This window comes from Trachymyrmex cornetzi, unplaced genomic scaffold, assembly GCF_001594075.2.
Source record: "Trachymyrmex cornetzi isolate Tcor2-1 unplaced genomic scaffold, Tcor1.1 scaffold73, whole genome shotgun sequence".
In the NCBI taxonomy this organism is placed as follows: domain Eukaryota; kingdom Metazoa; phylum Arthropoda; class Insecta; order Hymenoptera; family Formicidae; genus Trachymyrmex; species Trachymyrmex cornetzi.
Genome location: NW_017300059.1, coordinates 1,191,197 through 1,211,869, shown reverse-complemented (window position 1 = coordinate 1,211,869; position 20,673 = coordinate 1,191,197). Strand labels below are relative to the sequence as shown.

The 20,673-nt window shown below is 30.5% G+C and overlaps 1 protein-coding gene across 1 annotated transcript; it reads left to right on the top strand.

Moving 5' to 3' along the window:
- Positions 1-998: 998 nt before the first annotated feature.
- Positions 999-8,107, top strand: LOC108767828 (choline transporter-like protein 1). The gene is made up of 16 exons (XM_018517896.1): positions 999-1,188; positions 2,058-2,171; positions 2,242-2,384; positions 2,756-2,882; positions 2,968-3,126; positions 4,209-4,272; positions 4,678-4,786; positions 5,142-5,250; positions 5,472-5,591; positions 5,675-5,829; positions 6,303-6,401; positions 6,926-7,221; positions 7,386-7,546; positions 7,616-7,708; positions 7,787-7,879; positions 7,969-8,107. Exons 1-16 carry the CDS (start codon positions 1,123-1,125, stop codon positions 8,014-8,016), a joined length of 1,956 nt encoding a protein of 651 aa, XP_018373398.1. The 5' UTR covers positions 999-1,122; the 3' UTR covers positions 8,017-8,107.
- Positions 8,108-20,673: the final 12,566 nt, after the last annotated feature.

The following is a 20,673-nucleotide window of genomic DNA, read 5'->3' as shown; positions in this document are numbered from 1 at the left end:
CTATATAAAGTAGTAGGAGTACAAATAGTACAAAAAACCGATACGAAAAAATTAATTAATGTGTCTTTTGCAGAAATAATAATAAATAAATTTATGTTATATTAAATTTATATAATACGTTAATATTATATATAAAAAAAGTGTAATATAAATTAAAAATACGTATTATTTTATACAAACGTTAATATTAATATTTTAGATTATATGTGTATATTGTGTATTTTTTATTGGAGATATTTCAAGTAAAATCATTATTTCACTTGTATTTCAATCAACTCTCTCAAGTTCCACTTCTGAACAATTATGTTTCACGTGTGTTATCATGGACGATTCGTAATTCTAATCGGCGTTGCAACAACATTATCCAAGCATGCAACTCTTTTCTCAAATGTATTAATCGACTGATATCGACGTAATTCAGAGGTTCATTCAAGAAACGCGTTCCGATAAAGCGATCGCCATCGCGTTGCATTTACATCAAAATATTGTTTTAATACATTTTACGCACACGTCAAACTGCACGTTCAAAATTCAGTCGTCAACTATCAAGAAAGAATTAATTTGACACATTAAATTTAAATTTGGAAATTTCTGTCACTTTCAATATTCTCGGCTGAATCTTGATGATAATTCAATATAGCGATTTGTATATTGGTACATTCGCAGTTTATAAACATTATGAAACGCTATATATTTTTAATCTATAGCTTGAAGTATTTTAATAAATTCCGTTAAAAATGTTAATACATTCCGAGATAAAATCACTAATATCATGTATAAAAAGCACGATTATCTCGTTCGTTGTCATGAACCTCACATGTATTGAAGTATAATTATGTAATGTTGATTATTTGTGCAGGTTCGATAAATATAGTGACAGGAGCGAATTGATAATTGTATGTGTTTGGAAACGGTAGGCTTGTCAAAGGGCGATCAGATCAGGAGTACGAGCATGATCGTTTCGAAGAGTCAGTCGCTCCAGTTAGTTTAGAGATAGATTGCTGCGGTTGAACGGACGAGCCTTCGTCCAAACTGAAGCTTTCGTCCAAAGTGGAGCCTTCGTCCAAACTAGGGCCTTCGTCCAAAGTGGAGCCTTCGTCCAACGTGGAGTCTTCGTCCAAAATGGAGCCTTCGTCCAAAGTGGAGCCTTCGCCCAAAATGGAGCCTATGGACCCCACAGACTCCACGGTAAACATTTTCACTATATGCTAGTTAAAAACGGATCCACATATTTATGTATGTAGCATGCCTAAAAATAATAACATTCATAAAGTGTTTATATTTCTCAAACACGCAACTCAAATTAATTCTTACATGAAAAGAAGAACGTTTTGCTGGAATAAAAATCTGTATCCAACTAAAAATTTAGATAGACATAGATCTGAAAAAATTTCGTTGGCTTATCTAATTATCAATAATTATCATAGGAAATCGTAGGAAATTCAAGCTCTATGAGCAATGCTGCAAAAACTTTTGACATTCTAGCAATCAGTTTGAGCATCCTATATAATTATTTTGGTGATTCAACAAAATTAATTTCAGATTTGTCTAGTTTTTAGATGTTTCAACAAAACCGTCCTTTCAACGATTTTACTGAAATATCATTAGTTTTATTCATTAAATTAATCAATCTAATTTTTTCAGTAATAAATGTAATTGATTTGCAGCTACACATCTTCATAGAAAAAACGGTTTTGCTGAAATATTTATAAATTTTACTAAATATTCAAATTTGAAAATAATTCTGTTGGTCCATTAAAATAATTATACAGGAAGTTCAGGCTGATGAGTATGTTACAAAAAATTTTGACATTCTAACAATCAACTTGAGTATCTTACATAATTATTTTGATAGTCTAACAAAATATTTAGATCTATAATTAACTAAATTTTTAGATAAATTCAACAAAACTGTTCTTTCCATATTGACTAGTACCTTTTTGTTTCTTTAAAATATTTTATTTTAAATTTTTCATTTGTAAGCAAAATAAAGTCTCTTCAAAATCTGTTTATTTATTTTAACAGCTTTGACATCGTATATAATTCTTCCTTTCTAGACACCTGATAATCAAAACTCGCTATCGGATTATTCAGAACAGGTATTCGTAAAGGACCGATCATGCACCGATTTTTTTGTTATAATTGTCCTATTCGTGCTGGTGGGTGGTTTTGTAAGTAATATTATTTTATTATCCGCGTCATAATGCCAATATGTTCGCTAAATGTAATTCGCACATGCAGGTCTTAATGATGACGAATGTGATGAAAGAGGGTGACATATACCGCGTGATAAATGGATACGATGATTATGGAAATGTATGTGGTCGTGTAACTCCGGACGATCCGGAACGTGAGGGTAAGGGTGCTGATTACACCCACAAACCGTAAGTGCACCTTGAAGTATTTGTATTAAATCAAATTTCTTTGCGATTCAGTCGTACAGTTCATGTATCAAAGACGGGATTTATGTAAAAATTTTATAATTTTCCTGAATTAAATTACATAAATTAAAGAAATTATTATTAAATTAATTAAATAATTAAAAACTGTGTGTAGTAGTACACTGTGTAGTAGTACCTTTAAAAAAAATTAATGTAGTCTAGGATCAATAAAACGGTTAAAATCATTATATAAAATGATATTCAATTCTCGATTTGTTATTGACTATTTGTACTATTTTATATACTAAAAGATCTTGAGGATTGATCATATTGTTCATTATCTTCATTGATAAATTCTATTCTGTATCTATTAGGTATCTCAAGATGGATTTGAATATAACTATATCCACGTACGAGAAAGAAAAAAATAATTCCGTGACTCGATTATCGGTGCACGTGAAAAAACGTACATGCGAGAGGTGCTGTGCAGAGGATGAGTTTGTAAAATTGAGTCTCGTTATATGTTTTGCGTTTCTGTTTGTGCTTTTCACATTAATCTAAATGACTGCTAGAGTTGCAATCGTAGAAAGTTTCATGCAGTAAATATAAACTTAATTATTTTTTCTTCCAATTGTTTTTTCTAACAACAATTTCCGTTTCTCTGTCTCGTAGAATATTATTCCTAAAGCGCTGTATTAATAAGACAATTGACAACTCCACAAGGTTCGACCCTAGTCATTTCAGTGTAAGTGATTCTGTTTGTGAGCATATTTTTTGAGATTATCTTTTGTGTAAAAATTGCTAGCCTGTTGTTTTGTTAGAATCTGATCTTAAATTTAAAAAAAAAGTATCATTAGATTATTTTCTATTGGTGTTTTCCATTTTGTGCATGTTTCCGTTTACATCAATAATAAATAAATCTAGAATATGTTATTTTACAACTGAGTAACGAAAGTCTCAACGGTCTGTGCTGGATTTTAATATATAAATAATATTTAAATAATATTTTCAGTATGAATTTACTTATATACGTATCCAGTTCTGTAAATTGAACGCCGAAATTATTTTCTTCAAACGCAATCATAAGCCAAACTTCTAATATTAGCATCAATATTATTAAATTTCTTTTCAATTTAATTTATGATATTACCGTATTACTATATTTCAGTTCGGTTTATAATTACATTTTAAGAGTGAAAATGATTTCAGTGGGCAGTTTACAGAACTGCTGGATGTGTATATACATTCATATTTAGTGCTTAATTAATATTTGAGTACTAAGATCCAACTTAGACTGTTGAGGTTTTCATTACTCAGTTATATATTCACATTTGTCTTAAGACACTTTGTTTAAATAGCTTTTATTCCAATTTCCGAGAATTTCATGTCATCTTATTCCTTGTTCTTACAGCGGAAAAGAATCTAATTGTTTCCAATATTCGAAATAGTAAGAGAAAATATCCGTTCTGAAAAGACAAATTATGTGTACACTAAACTGGGCAATCATTTATTTTAAAATTAGCTCGGAAATAGTCTGTCTTAATTTGAACAATTTATGATTAATAACATATTACTTAATAACATATTACATTTTAAATTAAGCTTCAAATTAAATTATTTTAAATTTCTTTCTTAAAATTTATTTATTCTTATATATATGTATAGCGCGATTTGCCATGACGTGTCCATTAAAATTTGAGATAAATAGATCAATTCATTTTAAGATATTCAAACACAATAATTTGCAAGCAATATATGTTACGTGTGCAGTATCTTCTCAATTGGTTTAAATAAGTAATTAATCGATAAAACGTATTATTATTTCAGAACGCAGTTACTGATGTGATAATCGTATGGCGTGAATTGATTTACCTTTTGCTTATAGCTTTAAGTAGGTATTCAGAAATAAATATCTACGATACGTTATTTTAATATCATACCATTTAAAACTTCCAATTTCTTGCTGTATGCTTAAATATAATTTTTCCTTCTCATTATTTATCAGTTCATCTATACATATAAAATCTCAAGCATTTAAGAAATTCGATGGTATTCCAAACAATTTGCCAAATGTAATTGGAATTTGAAAAAATAGAATTTTTTTTATGTTAACAGAATAACCTTTTTATTTTATCGACAATTGATTCTTGCATATTAAATTTCAATTTTAAATTCTTATATTATATCTCTCTCTCTCTCTCTCTCTCTCTCTCTCTCTCTCTCTCTCTCTCTCTCTCTCTCTCCGCGATACAAAACAGGAGCTTTACGTGATTTATTGCGACTGACGATTTTTCAGCACTTTCCGTCGGTATCCTGGTAGCCTTCCGCTATATGATACAATATATCATTTATGTCATATTGATCGGCACAGTTTTGACTTGCAACGGTGGCACAACGTACCTCTGGTAAAGAGAATTCTCTCAATTTTTAATAATTAAAATGATGTAGCAAATCCACATTTTAAATTGTTCAATTTAAAAATTTCTGCATGAATAAAATATCTATATAGAAAGAACAATTTTTCGCTGAAGAGTATTTAAAATTTTAAATAGATACAAATTTAAAAATAATTTTGTTCGACCATCCAAGCAGCTATGTTAAATTCTCCAGCACGAGCATCCTACACGATTGTTTTTATGTTTCGACAAAATTATTTTTAGATGCATATCTAGCTACATTTTTAAATAATTCAGTGAAACCATTCTTGTCGTGTATTTATTATTTATATTTAGTAAAATAAGTTTAATCTTTTATGCAAAGGCTAGCGTGGTACCAGGAAAAAGAGAGTGTGGAAAGATGCGAGATCTATGAGGAGAATTCCAGCGTGGAACCCTACTTTATCTACGCTACTATTATGTCTGTTGTTTCTGTAAGAAAAATCGTTATATTCAACACTATGTTCACACAAATTTTGCGGATATATATATATATATATATACATATATATTAACATATAAGGCTATGTTCAGATTCCCATCCGAGTGCCCAGATATCACTCAATCCTTGTTATTTACTGAACGTTAAACAAGGATGACATGACTCCCGGAAAGCATCCGTGGGAATTCGAACACACTCTAATATGTTCCGCAGGTGATTGTTTTTCCAGTGGTTCTAGTGATGAGAAAAAGAATCAAACTAGTCATACAGCTTTTCCGAGAGGCGAGTAAAGCTGTGTATTCAATGCCGGCGTTGCTATTTCAGCCTCTTTACGTGAGTATATCTCGTTGCAGTTATATAAGTTCTGTTCATTTCATATGAACTGATCTCGCGAACGTGGAAATTTTTTATTTCAGACCTACTTGCTGATTGGATCTACTGCAATAGCATGGTTATACTGTAGGCTATGGATAAGTAGCGCCGAAAATGACGGTGATAACATTGAGTTGATTTGGGAAAATGAAATCGAGATAGTTAATTCCAAGGAAGATGCATTTTTTATTGTATGGGAGCATATTTTTTTATCAACTGTGATAAAAATTATATTTCATAGAATAAATACATATTCACATTTTCAGTTATAAAGTGGGATCTGTTATCCAATAATGTTTTTGTGAATTTCATACATTTTGCCCTAAGAATATAATAATAAAATGAAAAATTAAAAAAGTTATAAATTTTTTTATATTGTATTTGAAAATGACATAAAATGTTTGACGGCGATTTGAAGTTAGATTAAAAATTATTTTCACGAGAAGAGATGACAGATTTATAAAAAGTAATTAAGATAAAATACGAAAATTTTTATTTAAACTACAAAATTGTAATGTTAAACAAATCATTATAATCATAAATCAAGTACTGAAAATGGTAATATTATTTTTTGTTTTGTATTATATATGTATTAATTGTTATTTAATTAATTTATTAAACTATATTTATTTTATGTTTATCTTTATAATAAATGGAATTAATTTAGGAAAGATGGTACAATCAATGTTTATTCATCGTGGTGTGTTCATTCTATTTGGGTTGCCAACATATGATCGTTGCTTGTGCTGTTGCCCAATGGTTCTTTACAAGGTGAGATCTTTATTAGATATACGAAGTTAAATATAAAAAATAGTGTAATGAAAAGTTAATCAGTATGAAAAGTTTAATCTGTATGTCATTAGTTGATCAAATTTTAGCTATGTATAGAAAAATAAAATGTATGTTTTTTTACGTACTCAAAAATACTGTTTATCAACATACATATCGAGAAAATTTTCGCGAGGCGCTATTAGATTTCTTGCTAATGATCTTCTGTTTATACAGAGTGTTTCACGTTAGAAGGAACACCGCTTATAAGCAGATAAAGCGGATTAAACTGACAATACGTGCTTATTCGAAAATTAAAAAAAATTAAATCTCATTAATTATTGCGAAAATTGTAAAATAATACTGAATTTTTTTATTAATTGTCAATTTAGTCTGCATTATCTATTCATAAGTGGTGTTCGACCTAATGTCAAACACCTTGTATACTTACATGATATTTCAAAATATGTTATACTTTTTCACAGTATTGCATGAATTTTATAGAGGACTGCATTGTATTTTAACAGGGATAAAAGACGTCTCTCTTCACCAGTAGCAAAAAGCTTCGGATATGTTATAAGATATCACTTGGGTACCGTGGCTTTCGGAGCATTAATATATTTTATCATCGAAATTTTACAATTTTATAGATTAATATTAGGTATAATTAAAGTTATCAGAGCCATGATAACTTTCATCCAAAAGTTTCTGAAAAGGTATGACAACTCATGCGTGAAAAGAATCTTATGCTGTTGTCAATGTTGTCTTTGGTGTCCTGATCGCGCTGTAAAACTTGCTAATAAAAATATTTATGTCGAAACAGGTAATTCGAAACAGGACATTTTTATGATGATATAAATATTAATTTGAATTTTTCATTCATCCTTGACATCTTTCTATTTTCCTGAATATGATATATTACAATTAAAAACAAAAATTAAAAATATTTTTTTATTGATTAATGTACTAAAAATAGATGTTTTTCAGCCATATATGGATGCAACTTTAACACCGCTGGAAAAAAGACGTTGCAGGTAACCAACAATTTGCGAGAAGCGGCGATTGACTACGTTGGCGTCTTCGTCCTTTTTTTGGGTAAAATCCTCGTTGTCACTCTTACGGTCGTTTCGGGGGTATACTTGATACAGGTAAATTAATTACTATATTTATTTTTATATTTCAAAGGTTTTACTAACTTTAATTTTATCCCTTTTCAGAAAAAGAAGGGGCTTAATCATCCTTGGATACCAATCACTCTCGCGGGGATATTCGCATTCCTGGTTTCGCATTGTTTCATATCAATCTATGAAGTAAGTGATTTAAAAAGCAAAAAAATTTCAATGTTAAATAAATAATATAATCTTCATAGAAATGTTTATTTTTTGCAGGTTATTATTGATACAATATTTATATGCTTCTGCGAGGATTGCGAGAAGAATGACGGCATCAACCGACCTTATTTTATGAGCCGTGGTTTGATGGTTTGTATTAGCTATAATAAATGCATCAGCTTTATTACTTCTTAATCGTTATGAAGTTATTTGTATATAGACAAAAATCTTGTCTTCAGGAATTCGTGAAGAACAGGAAAAAAGCTGTAAGGCATTTGGAACAATAAGGTGCTGCAGCTACATAACAAGCATTAGACATTAAGAATAGATTTTTTTTAAATATATCACTTTAAAAAATTCGATGTTCGGTCAGTATAATAAGCGATAAACAGTACGTTGGAGTTCTTCATACAATGTTAATGGATGATATTGTAACTATTTAGTTATTGAGTTAAGTTTGGATAGGTCAGTTGTAATATATACTTTTTATTCCAACCCAAGTAATGGTAACTTTGATTCTCTGTCAAAAATTATTATTTCTTGAAAAAAATTAATGTATCAAATGAAAAATTAAAACCCTACAATCTTAACTAATCAAGTTAACGGCGCGCGTTTCTGGGGACTACATACGTAGTATATAAATTCACATAAGAATCATACAAGCATTAAGATCCAGCTAGACCGTTTAAGGCTTTGATTTCTATAGTTTGTGTTATCACATATACGATCCTATAATATATTATATTAATCAAGTTAAATTCTACTTATTTCAACCTAAGTAATGGCAAAGTAAAAATATCAAAATATTAATTACATTAAAAAATCCCACCACTATCTCCATCGTCTTATAATAGTGATATAAAAATATCAAAATAAATATCAAGACGATGATCACCTGCACACTTTTGCATGTTCTTTGCTGTACATAAGAAATTAACAACGAATTAATAGAATTTAACTTGGCGCCAATTGTTGATATCAAATCTTTTATATAAATGATACATATCACTATAGTTAACTAAATTAAAACATCTCACCACCACCCCCATCGTCTTATAATAGTAATATAAAAATATCGAAATCAATATCAATATAATGGTCATCTGCAAACTGTTGCATGTTTTTTACTGTACAATAAGAAATTAACAATGCATTAACAGAATTTAATTTGGCTACATCATATACAACTCAATTGAACCAAATCGGTGATTAACTGTCAACCATAAGTGGTCAATTCTATTGGACAGCAAACGCGATCAGTTCTACAGCCGATGAAGTAATTGGCGTTGGTGAAATGGGCCCAAATGATTCTTTACGAAAAGCACGCATTCTTAGCGTTCTCTTATCTTTTTTAAAATTTTTTATAAGTTTCTATAAAGTTACTATTACTTTCTTTTTAGATATCATAGACAAGTAATTTTTTTTAATACATATCATTTAGGTTTAATTATATATATATATATAAATTTTCTTTGGGAGATTGAAATAAAAGGATAGTAAAATTTAGCTTGGCGCCAGCTTGGTTTCTTTGATTAGTTTTCTATATTTTTTCCAATATTTAATTTTATTTATATATAATTTATATATTATAATTTATTAATAATATTTTAATCTTATACAATTTTTTAAATTATTTAAATGGATGAGGATGACTAATTAAAAAATTTACATTTTTTATGTTATAGTTTAATATCTTAATAAACATTTTTGTATGAAAAAGTACATTTTTCTCATTTTGTTAACTATATTTAGTTATAACAATGTATATACAATTTGTTATAAATGTACAACTTCACAAATAGTTTCTAAACATGTCGAAATATACATAAAAATCGTTTAATAATTCTTATATACTTGTAAAAGCAATGAAAATTAAAGTATATATTTTAAATAAAGAAATTAAAAGATTCGAATTTTTTATTTAGTATTTATTATTTTAAATAACTACACTTCTAACTTATTTCTTATTTAATATTTTATATAAGTTTCCGGAAACTATTTTATATTTTTTATTTTTAACAAGTCGTATCTGTTTTTTACCGATTCCTACGATTTTGTATTTTAAATATGTTTCTGAAACTTATTTTATATTTTTTATTTTAAATAATTTTCGTATGTTATTTTAGCCATGATCGGCATCATATTATACGTAAGATTAAAGAACTTCTGAAACACAGAATAATTTGCAGTAATAATAGTATCTTAAATTAATTTATTAACTGAAAAATTAAATAATGATTAACAAGATATTTAGCCAAAGCTGTATTTAGCACAAATTGTTTCACGATATTAAAAAAATTTGCATGTATCTTTATACAAAAGAACATATGTATATAGAATATTTTATCAACTTTTATTTAAATATGAATTATTAAAAAGAACAATGAGAAAAATTAAGACATAATGTTGGAATATTAAAAATAACCTACGCGAATAATTATTAATTACATTTAAAAGAACCATGCCAAGTAATATAGAATTGTGCCAGAGATGGCACATAAAGCAAAACGCGAAATGTACGGCAATACCCGTTTGTCAAAATCACGTAAAATACAAATTGAATAAACCGTGAAGTATATTTTTCATACGCGGCAGTTGGATATTCGAACGCCGCGGCCGTACAGGTTAGCGGAGCGAGGGGGGACGTGTCACGCGCGACCTGAGTGGGGAAGCGTGCGGCGTGCCGCGCGGCGCGGTGGTTGACTACGTCATCACTTCGGCATTCGCCCGGCGATTTCGGAGGGAGATGTACGTATTTTACGAGTCGCTCCGCGTATCGCATTAATTAATAAAAATCAGGTATCTACAAACGCGAATAACGTAAGGTTGCCTAAAATTAAAGTGTATACTAAGGGTTAATAGGTTTCGTGGCACGGTTTTTGCTTTATTTCTTAGATTCATATACAGCACATATACAGCTCATGAATACTTTAGATATTTCATATCTCTCACATGTACGGTATATATAAAAATGAGATTCTTATTGTTAGATATTTCAAATTGTAGTTTTTATCACTTTGAATCGTATAATCTTGTCGTTTTCGTGCTACTCCGTATTCTTAATACGGGAAAAGTGTGTGTGTGTGTGTGTGTGTAACAGATAAATTATATTTAAATTACATTTCTCTAAATGTATGTGCATGCTATTTATATGTATTATTCTATTTAGTCGAAATTGTTTCATAATTTAAAATAAATTTTGCATTTATCTTCATTTAAAGGATTTATGATATATATTATTAATCTTTATTTAATTGTAAATCACAAAAAAGAGCAATAAAAATTGAGATATAATGTTGGGGTCTCAAAAGCATTTCACGTGAGCAATTATGTAAGAAAAACCACGCTAGTAAAAACCTTTTTTTACTTCTTGCCTTTTGTCAGCACATTGCAATATTGATACGAAATATTTAAAATTATAAAATGACCGTTAAATATGTTCCTCGGTGTATCACAACATAATTACGATATCACATTAAACGACTCACACCGCTAAGACTAGATACATATAAGAAATTGTTTCATTAATCGGAGAACATTAAAAATGTAAAGAATATATAATTTTACTTCGTATTTTATGCGTTAATATTTCGTCAGTTAGACGGTGGCGCGCGGTCTTGGGGAGGGGACGGTACGGAGTGGCACGGAGAGGCGCCGGGCGCGTCATGTTTACGCGTAGTTACCGCGCAGTCATTTGTCATTCGCTTACCGAAGCTAGTACAGGCGGGTAGACGTGTCGCGTGCGCACGCAAAAATGCTAGATATAATACGAAAGTTGTATTTTATGAATATTCACATAATACTATTGCTAGTATGATTAATTATTCCTAAAGTTTTGTATTATATTTAGCATTTTTCACGATTATGTTTCAAAAAGAAATAAAAAAAGAGTGGCGTCGATGATTGGCAAACCAATATTGAGCCAATATTGGCACTGTTTTAATCACAGTAGAAATTTAGTATTATATTATTAACATGGATAATGATTATTTGTTTAAATTTAAATTATTAAGCAAATAAATTCAAGTTTTGTACAAATAATTTGTTTAATTTTCGATAATTGCTCTAATAAAAATATGGTTACGAATGTGTATATTTAATTTTCTGACTGTTATTTTTAAAATCATCTTTAGGTATCGGACATCCCGCCATTCCAGAATATTATTAATTATTAATTTATATGTATACATGTATATTTTTTTTTGATAAAATACATGCAGATATTATAAAATTATATTTAACAAATTTTAATTTTTGTCGACTCTTACACGAATTTAATTAAAAATGTGTAGGTACAAAAAATTCAAGATTAGTCGAATGGGTACCCTCATATTAGCGGGATGTTAACAATTAAAATTTTGAAAAATACAGAAAAATGAGGAATTGTTAAATTTTATATAATACATTTTTCAGTATAAAAGTTTTTTAAAATCCCGTTATTATCGGATTCGGTTTATCTCGAACATTTGGTACCCGAGAAACTTTTGTACCCATGCATACATATAAAAAATTACAATAACGCATGTATTTTATTATTATTAAATATACTCCTTCGTAACCACTATCCCATATGGAAATCATTTTATCCGTTTATTTTTAATAAGAGTTGATTTTCAGTAACGTGTGGGAGAACATACTTTGTCATGAATTTTAATATTGTATTAAAGATGCGATCAAAATGATAATCGTAATTGACATGCTTCCAAAATTATTACTATCGTAAATCGTCTGGAAGATTCGAGATTCACACTCTCCTGTAACAAGATTAATGTTTGACGGATTACATAATTTTTCTTTACGAATGGATCTTGTGAATTTGACGTAGAATCGGAATACATTGAGTCCGCTCTTTACTATAAAAATTATTCTTTTTTGTATTGGATAGTAACCTGCGTACCACAAGGCGGAAGAATCTTGAAATGATCAAATTATTGGAATAGTTATCTTGAACGCGATAAAAGTACTGTTATAAATATATTAATGACTCGTTATCGTTAGATTAATAAGTTTTATAATTACAAGATAATAATTCATAGTAAATACGATCTGTTTGTTGTTAGTATTTCATTCTGCGTTTATCAATATTTCGTTAAACATTGGTTTAGAAAAATTTGTGTTATCGTATGTATAATATTTTGATGTTTTCGTATAATTCCGCATTACTAAAATTTGTTAATTATGTTCCTATATTATCATTTTTATTATATTTTGCACAGCATTTATAATTGTATATTATATTATAAACAATTATTATTATTGTAATATTGATTTGTATAAAAGATTACGGTAAATGAAAATATTAAAAAAGTTATTGTTATATGGTTAGCAAAATACAATAAAATAATTAGACATAAAAATAAAAAAATAAATTAAAAATATACTTACCCGCAAAAACGGGCCACTAAATTTATTAGTAGTTCGTTTTTTTTACGGGTGAGTAAACCTACAAAGAAAAGAGGACCGCCGATAAAATCGGCGGGGGTAGTGGAGGGCCTCTAGAGATTGATTCCTTTTTATTCATTCAAATTTTTTTTACAAATTAAATGTGGTTTACTTACAATTAGAAGAATTCCAACTTTATTCAAAAATCGCGATATGATAAAGTAGCGCATTGATTAGTCCGCCATGTTTCAGGAATTCCCGTCCTATATTTGAATACCCATATTTGTGTTACTTTTAAATTGCAATAATACCTATAATTAAAATTAGATATTTTTAAGATATTAACAAACAAATTTCTTACATTACGTATCGGCTTTGAATCGTGAAAGCTCTGCTTTTTTGCACGTGACAATACAAAGCAAAGTTCTTATTGGATATCGCTCGTCGCTCATCTCTCATCGCGTCCAATGTGCAATAAGCATTAAGGCTTGTATTCATAATTGATTTTTATTTTAAGACTATCTTAAGTATTGTTCTAGAATGCTAATATGCCTTTCTGATCGATTCATGATATCTTAATTTTAGCGATTTATTTCCATCAGGAGCACCGCAAAAAATGGACATTGTCGTGTAGTTTACATCCATTTCTTCAGAGGGCAGTAGTGCACAGCGACATTTTACGGTTACAGGAAAAAGTAGAGCACTAGAATATAGGTATTCGCATCTGCCATTTTTAGGGTGCTATTTCATATGTGTGTTTTTGATGTACGACAAATGTGTACACAACAGAGAAGTCCTCGGATCTCTCTATCCTATAGTCAATCAACAAGCTTGAAAAATTTGTTGTATGACAAAAACGCACGAATGAAATATCACGTTTAGTCCTTTCTTCACTCTTCGTTCTCTCCTCAACCTTCTCTCTTCAATCTTCTTAGCGGCGAAGTGGAGAGAGAGCAAGGGATTGAGAAAAGGGGCAAGAGAGTGAGAAAAGAAGTGAGGAAAGGATAAAAAATGGCGGATGCAAATACTCATATTATAGTGCCTTAGAAAAAGGTCTTCACGTCCTCTCTCGTTTTTTTCTACCAACAGTAAGGACACTTAATGGCGAAGCCAATCAGCATTAGGCATATGCATTGGTACCACTCTCTTTATATCCACTCTAATCAAAATACTATGAAAAAGATAAGTTACATTACAAAGAAAAATGTTAAGATTATGATACTAAGAAGTCGGATTCTTAGCCCTGGTGAAAATTTTTCTCATAATTTTTATACGAATTGGAACATTTTTCAGAAATACTCAGAAATATTCGGAAAGTTTATATCTTCACTCAAAATTTTTAATACAAGTGAATTCTGAAATTTTTCATCCTATAATTTTTAAAGCGTTTAAAAATTTTTTAGATTTTATAACATTTTATCAGAAATTTATACTTGCAACAAATTTTGAAAATCTTACGATATTTCATAATTAACTATATAAAAAATTCTGGGAAAAGATGTAGATTTTCTGAGAAATGTTCCAATTCGTATAAAAAATGTAAAAAAGTCATAAAAGATTATAGAGAAATTTTGAAAAATATGAAAAATTCTGAGAAAAATTTTTGACCAGAAAAAATTTTAAAATCTAATAATACTTATTAATAAGTAAAAGGAAAAAAAGAATACACAAATAAAAACTCAAGCTTTGATACTTAAAGACTCTAATTTATTTATTATTTTTTTTAATTCGTGAACACAAGATTAGTTAAGTTAGGCTTGATTCCGCCAATGGAAGATTAATCGTAATCTTGGTTGAATTTACTCTTTACCTTTTTTTAAAAAAAAAATTTAATTTCTAGAATTTTAAAAAATAAAGACCTGGTTAAACCAACATTAAAATTAATCTTACTTCGGTGGAAGCAGGTCCTAATTCACTGCATCAACGTATTTTGTGTATAAGATAAATTTGTCTTTTATTATAATAAAGTTAGTTTTCTCCTTGAATTATGTTTTTCTGTTTTATATTTTAAATTAAACTTCCTTTCAGATCGTTATAGAAAGTGTTATTTTAAAAGCTTATTGTCAGTTGAATTATTAACGCTTCTGATGAAAAAATCATATTAATTGTTACATTACAAATTAGAATCATATAAACTGTAAGCTTTATCATTCTTTGTTCAAAAAATGGATTACATTAATGTTATCTTCAATAAAAAACTTTATTTCCTTTGTTAAGTTAAGTTAAAGATATATATACATATACATATATATATATATAGTCATGTATGTAAAAAAACACATCCATTATATTTACTATACAATAAATATTTAAAAGTAATTAATTTCAATATAAATAAAAATTGTTGTTATCCGAAAAAGATATACAAACGAAAGGAGGGCTTTGTTTATAATAAATACACGTGTACATGAACATGTGAACATGAAAGAGATACCATTTATTTAGCTTATAAGAACGAACAAGTAAATTTACGTAGGAAGGACACTTTGAGTAAAACACATTTACTAATCGTCGTAGTGTTCGAACATAAAGACAAGAATAAATAAAAAAGAAAGAACGGGAAAGAGAGAAAATGACCATCTTTGCCGATTCTAGATTTTGCTCGAACAGCATCACGCTCGCAACGCCTTAAAACGATCTATCGGGAATTACTAAATGTCTCTCAAAGCGAAAGCACGTGGATACGCGTCTCCTACTTGACATTCACGTATGTACGCATAATACATATTTATATATTTATATTCATATATAGATATTTATATACTAGAGCGAGGAAAAACAGAAAGTAAACCGACTCCGAAGAGGGACGCGCATTAAACATGCCTTTCTCTCAACTCTCTTCTACAATGTAAATCTAAACGGGTGTTTAATAAACTAGTAAAGTACAAACAGTTCCATTACGAGAAAAAGGGGGAGAGAGAGAGAGAGAGAAATAGAGATAGTACATTAAGCTCAGGTTTACATACTTATGACTATCGCTCATTTCTACCAAAATGTAGATTAACTTTATCTCGGGTTAATTTATTCTTTATTTTTCTCTAATTCTTGGAACTAAATAAAGATAAAAAGTAAGATAAACCGAGATTAAAGTTAATCTACATTGGTAGAAATGGACATATGATCTTAATAAAAACGTGGTTTTGTACGCTCAACTTCGCGCTTCGCACAAATCGCGCTTAGTCGCTTTCTCGAATTTGAAGATCGATTCATTTTGATTGACCCTTTAGGGTGATCCCCGATGGAAATCCGATTAACTCGATCGGCGATTAACTTATCAAGCAACATCATTCTCTTAGCATAGAAGGGATCACTTGTTGATCTCTTGTTGTTTGACACGGAAGGGAAGATTAAAAGTTGACGAGCTGTAGAGTTATGTCCATTTCTATCAATATATATTAATCTTAATCTCGATTAACTCGTTCTTTATTTTTTTTTCTAATTTTTAAAACTTCTAGAGAATAATAAAAAGTACATTCAGAGAAAAAATGTAGTGATAACAACTATACAGGTGACAATTACACAAGTTTTATATGTAAAGGGATGTACATATAATTAAATAAATTGTTTTATAATTGTTGTAATTGTAAAATAATTTATTTAGCTATGTAGTTTAATTCTACATAATGTAAAACTTGCATAATTGTCACCTGCGTGAAGTAAAAAATTTAATGCTTTCAGGAAAACTTTAAATGGGACATTTTTAATAGCAGCCAAATAAATTTAGTTGTTTCTACGAAATATACTTTTCCGCTATGTAAATAACAAAAATATTTGTTTATACCGGAATAATTTAGTTCGTATAAAGTTAGTTTTATTCGATATACATATTTTAACCCAAAGTTTTTGTGTTCGATACACTTTAACTAAATTTTTGTTGTTACAAAATTTTAGTTCATAGAATAAAACATTTTATCTAATATGAGTGTAGGTTAAACTAAAAGTAAAAGTTAATCTAAATTGATAGAAGTGGACGTTAGAAAATTTATCGTGGGCGATTAATCGTCACCCTTATAAGATCGCCGATTAAGACTGTGTTCCAAAATTGACTGCCAATACTGAAAATCTGTAGTGCACATAACATAAACTGTAGCATTTTCAGTGCTGGCAGTAAATTTGGAGCATAGTCTAAGTTAATCGGGGTTTAGTCGAGATTGCCCTGGGAACACCGGCGCAGGACGACACAAAATTTCACACTTTGAACAACATTATCGCGAAAATACATCGAATATCAACGTGGGAGCACAAAGAAAATGCTTTCTCACACACATACCCACACGGAAACAACACGTATACATACATACACGCACGCATGTAACGTTCGACAGCCGTGCAACAATTAGATATATCATCGCGCGACATTAAATACATTGTGAGAATACGCGCCGGTATTTAAGGGATCGTAAAAAAGGTCGAAACGCTAAAACTTCCCTTTCTTATCGTTTATCACCGTGTAGGAGTCCTCCAAATGTAAAAGGACCTCCACCGCGAAGATGAAGGACGAACAAAGGAAGAACTTCGATGATAGAACGCGAATTATGCGTTTTAATCCTGCGGCAGGACATCCCTACAGAACCGATTGACTCCTTGTATCAATGTAAAAAAGGGAAGCGAACGGAATTTCATACGCAATTGTCCTTCACATATCGTTGCTTTCATAGAAAAGTGACATAACTCAAAATTAGCCATTTTTTAGTAGAATATTTTAAAAATTTTGAATCAAAAAACGTCTTAAATATACTGTTATTGTTATCTAAAATTGACCGCGAGAACCTATTTATATTATACAACGTAATAAATGAAAGCCAATTATATGTCCGAATTGAGACATTATTTTTCGACATATCTTTAAGACAAAGTTGCTTTTAAAGGAAAAAGTGAATGTACATAATTTTACTTTCTTTCCACGTTAATTGCCTACTTTACAATTGCGAAAGTGTAGTTATAGGAATTGTCCAAGCACAGTTAAATATTATTCCCATATCGAGATTAGTCGATGTAGTGATTAATTATGATTAATCAATTCTTACAACTACAATCACTTAGATTACACTCGCACAATTGTAGAATAGACTTCATACTTTCAATTATATGTGGTCTTTAATTTTTATGTCACGAGTTTTCAAAATTCAAACGCTGCAACCATAATACTAATTTTTTACTCCATCCCCCCCCACCCCCGCAGGATTAAGGATGCGGTCTCACTGCAAAGTATTTGATTGACCAATCAAAAGTGAGAATTTTCGATGCGAGTCGATCAATCAAAGACTGCTTTAAAATATTCGTACAGCACAATGTTGACCGTGGCCCAAGTTTCTACTTAGAAAGGGGAACGTTTTCGCGACTACCCTCTCGCGTGCAATGTACGTGCGCGTCGTGATCGAGCGCACAGAATGGTCCACGTTTCTTCTCCGTCGCTACCCTCGTAGGGCCGGAGGCGACGCTCGCCCCCGGCCCAGAAATGAGAACAAAACGATCGTTTGAGCAAGAGTCTAAAACACCGTTTCTCCATTCGTTTTATTTATTTTTTTTTTCTCTTCAGCTAGCGAACTACGTTCTACGCGACTGATACAAACGTCTACGCGTGTGCCTGCCGTGCCGCTTCGACGTCGCTCGCGGAAGATCGGTCCGAAATGAGCTCCAAGGATTTGCTTCGGGAATGGAGATCGATCTATTGTCGAATGAGATAATTTTAGTTCGGTCGGGATGACTTTAGCCTGCAGGGAAAGAACGATTTTGCTGGAGTACCTAAAAATTTAGCTAGGCGCAGACTTGAAAATAATTTTGTTCGGACCGTCAAAATAATCATGTAAGACACTCAAATTTGATAAGACGTTAAAAACTCTTTGCAGCATTGGTTATCGTACTTGAGATCCCTGTGTAATTATTCTGATGGTTCAACAAGATTATTTGCGTATCTGTATTTGGCTGAATTTTTAGTTATTTATGCAAAACCATTCCTTCCATGTAAATTAAAAAAAAAATGCCTAGACGTCTTTAAGACCTTTTTACGTCTCATGTCATACTGTCTAAGCAACAAAATTTTTGCCAAAGTTACCCCATTTTACGGAAATCTAATTTAACGTAAAGGACGCAACGAGACGTTAGATTTCACGCTTTTCCCGTTAAGGTTTGTTAAATAAAAACCCCCTTTATATTAATTTATATTGTATAATATCAATTTATATGATTTAAATTAATGCCTTCGACGCAGTCGAGTCAATTCGTTCAATTTTTTCCATCACTTCCAAGCAAATCCGTTTGGACGGGTATTAAATAAGGCGAATCGAGGAAGATCGCGTGGAGGAAAGAAATTCACCAATTCGTTGAGATCTTCTTCCGAGACTCTCGAAGCGACAGCATCACGTTACACACACGATTCGGAGAACGAATTCCGTTCCGATCCGAACGGCGAGATTTCGTTCGGATTTACAGCCTATAGCTCAATATATATTTATATATAATCTGCCCGCGAATCGAGACGAATACGATAGGTACGATATATTATTGACAATCATTACGGCGGATCCTACTATCAATATATGCACATATATATGTATTATATAATGTATATATATATTATATTATAATATATATATATTACAACTTAACATATATATTAATATATACAATATAATATATATATATATATATAATTAATAATTATACATGTATACATGCATTATATACATATAATTAGGTACGCTTTGTGCAAGGTAATCGTTGTGTGACAAAACGATAGGACAGTGACTTTCACACGCTCGAAAGACAGATGCGCCTTTTGAATGAGATGCCGTTTTCCCCTTTTACGACGTGAGTAAAACGAGAGGATCCCGATCCAGTATATATTATGTAAAGTATATATAAAGGTTTTTGTTTTTGTTTCTACCACAGCCCATTTAAAGATATATCATTCGCGTATTATCGTTAAATATTATTACGCCGTCTCTCGGTACGACCTGCAGTACAATGCTGAAACGCGCGGTGTGTAAGAAAAAAAAAAAAAGGTTTTCCCAGTCTCGGCTTCCTCGCGTCCTACGCATCCATCCCGAGACCTTAATGTACGTTTCTTCTATTTTCTTTATCCTTGCTTTTGCCCCTTCAAAAGTTGAGATGCGCCCGCTATCGAGACAGCCAGCGTTGGCGAAACGGATAGAAATCGTTAAGGGCCGTCTACTCTCTAGATCTGAATCAGTATGGATACTCACTGTTATCATCAGTGCCAAGTATGCCACTGGTAATCAGTGAATGAAATGTGAGATCTTTTAACCTACCTGATCTTTATTATGTGATCTAACTAACCTTGTTTTAGTGCATAAATTTAATAAATATGATATTGGAAGATTGAAATTAATATGCAAATATCAGTATTTTAGTTATTAATGCTCAAATATTCTTCCTTTTTTTTTAACTTCACTGATTATCAGTGCCAAGTATGCCACTGGATAATTAGTGACTATCCACTGATTCAGATATAGAGAGTACGTAAGTCGCAAACGCAGAACGCAGTTCGCAGACGCATTTGCGACAGCCAATCAGAAGCGTCAATAGTACTAATAACAACT

What these genes read in the sequence shown, in the direction of transcription:
- LOC108767828 (XM_018517896.1), top strand. Translation starts at nt 1,123, where the DNA reads ATGGAGCCTTCGTCCAAAGTGGAGCCTTCGCCCAAAATGGAGCCTATG. An exon ending in TCGACCCTAGTCATTTCAGT is followed by an intron (nt 3,127 to 4,208) that starts GTAAGTGATTCT and finishes TTATTATTTCAG; the next exon opens with AACGCAGTTACTGATGTGAT. An exon ending in CCTTTTGCTTATAGCTTTAA is followed by an intron (nt 4,273 to 4,677) that starts GTAGGTATTCAG and finishes ACGATTTTTCAG; the next exon opens with CACTTTCCGTCGGTATCCTG.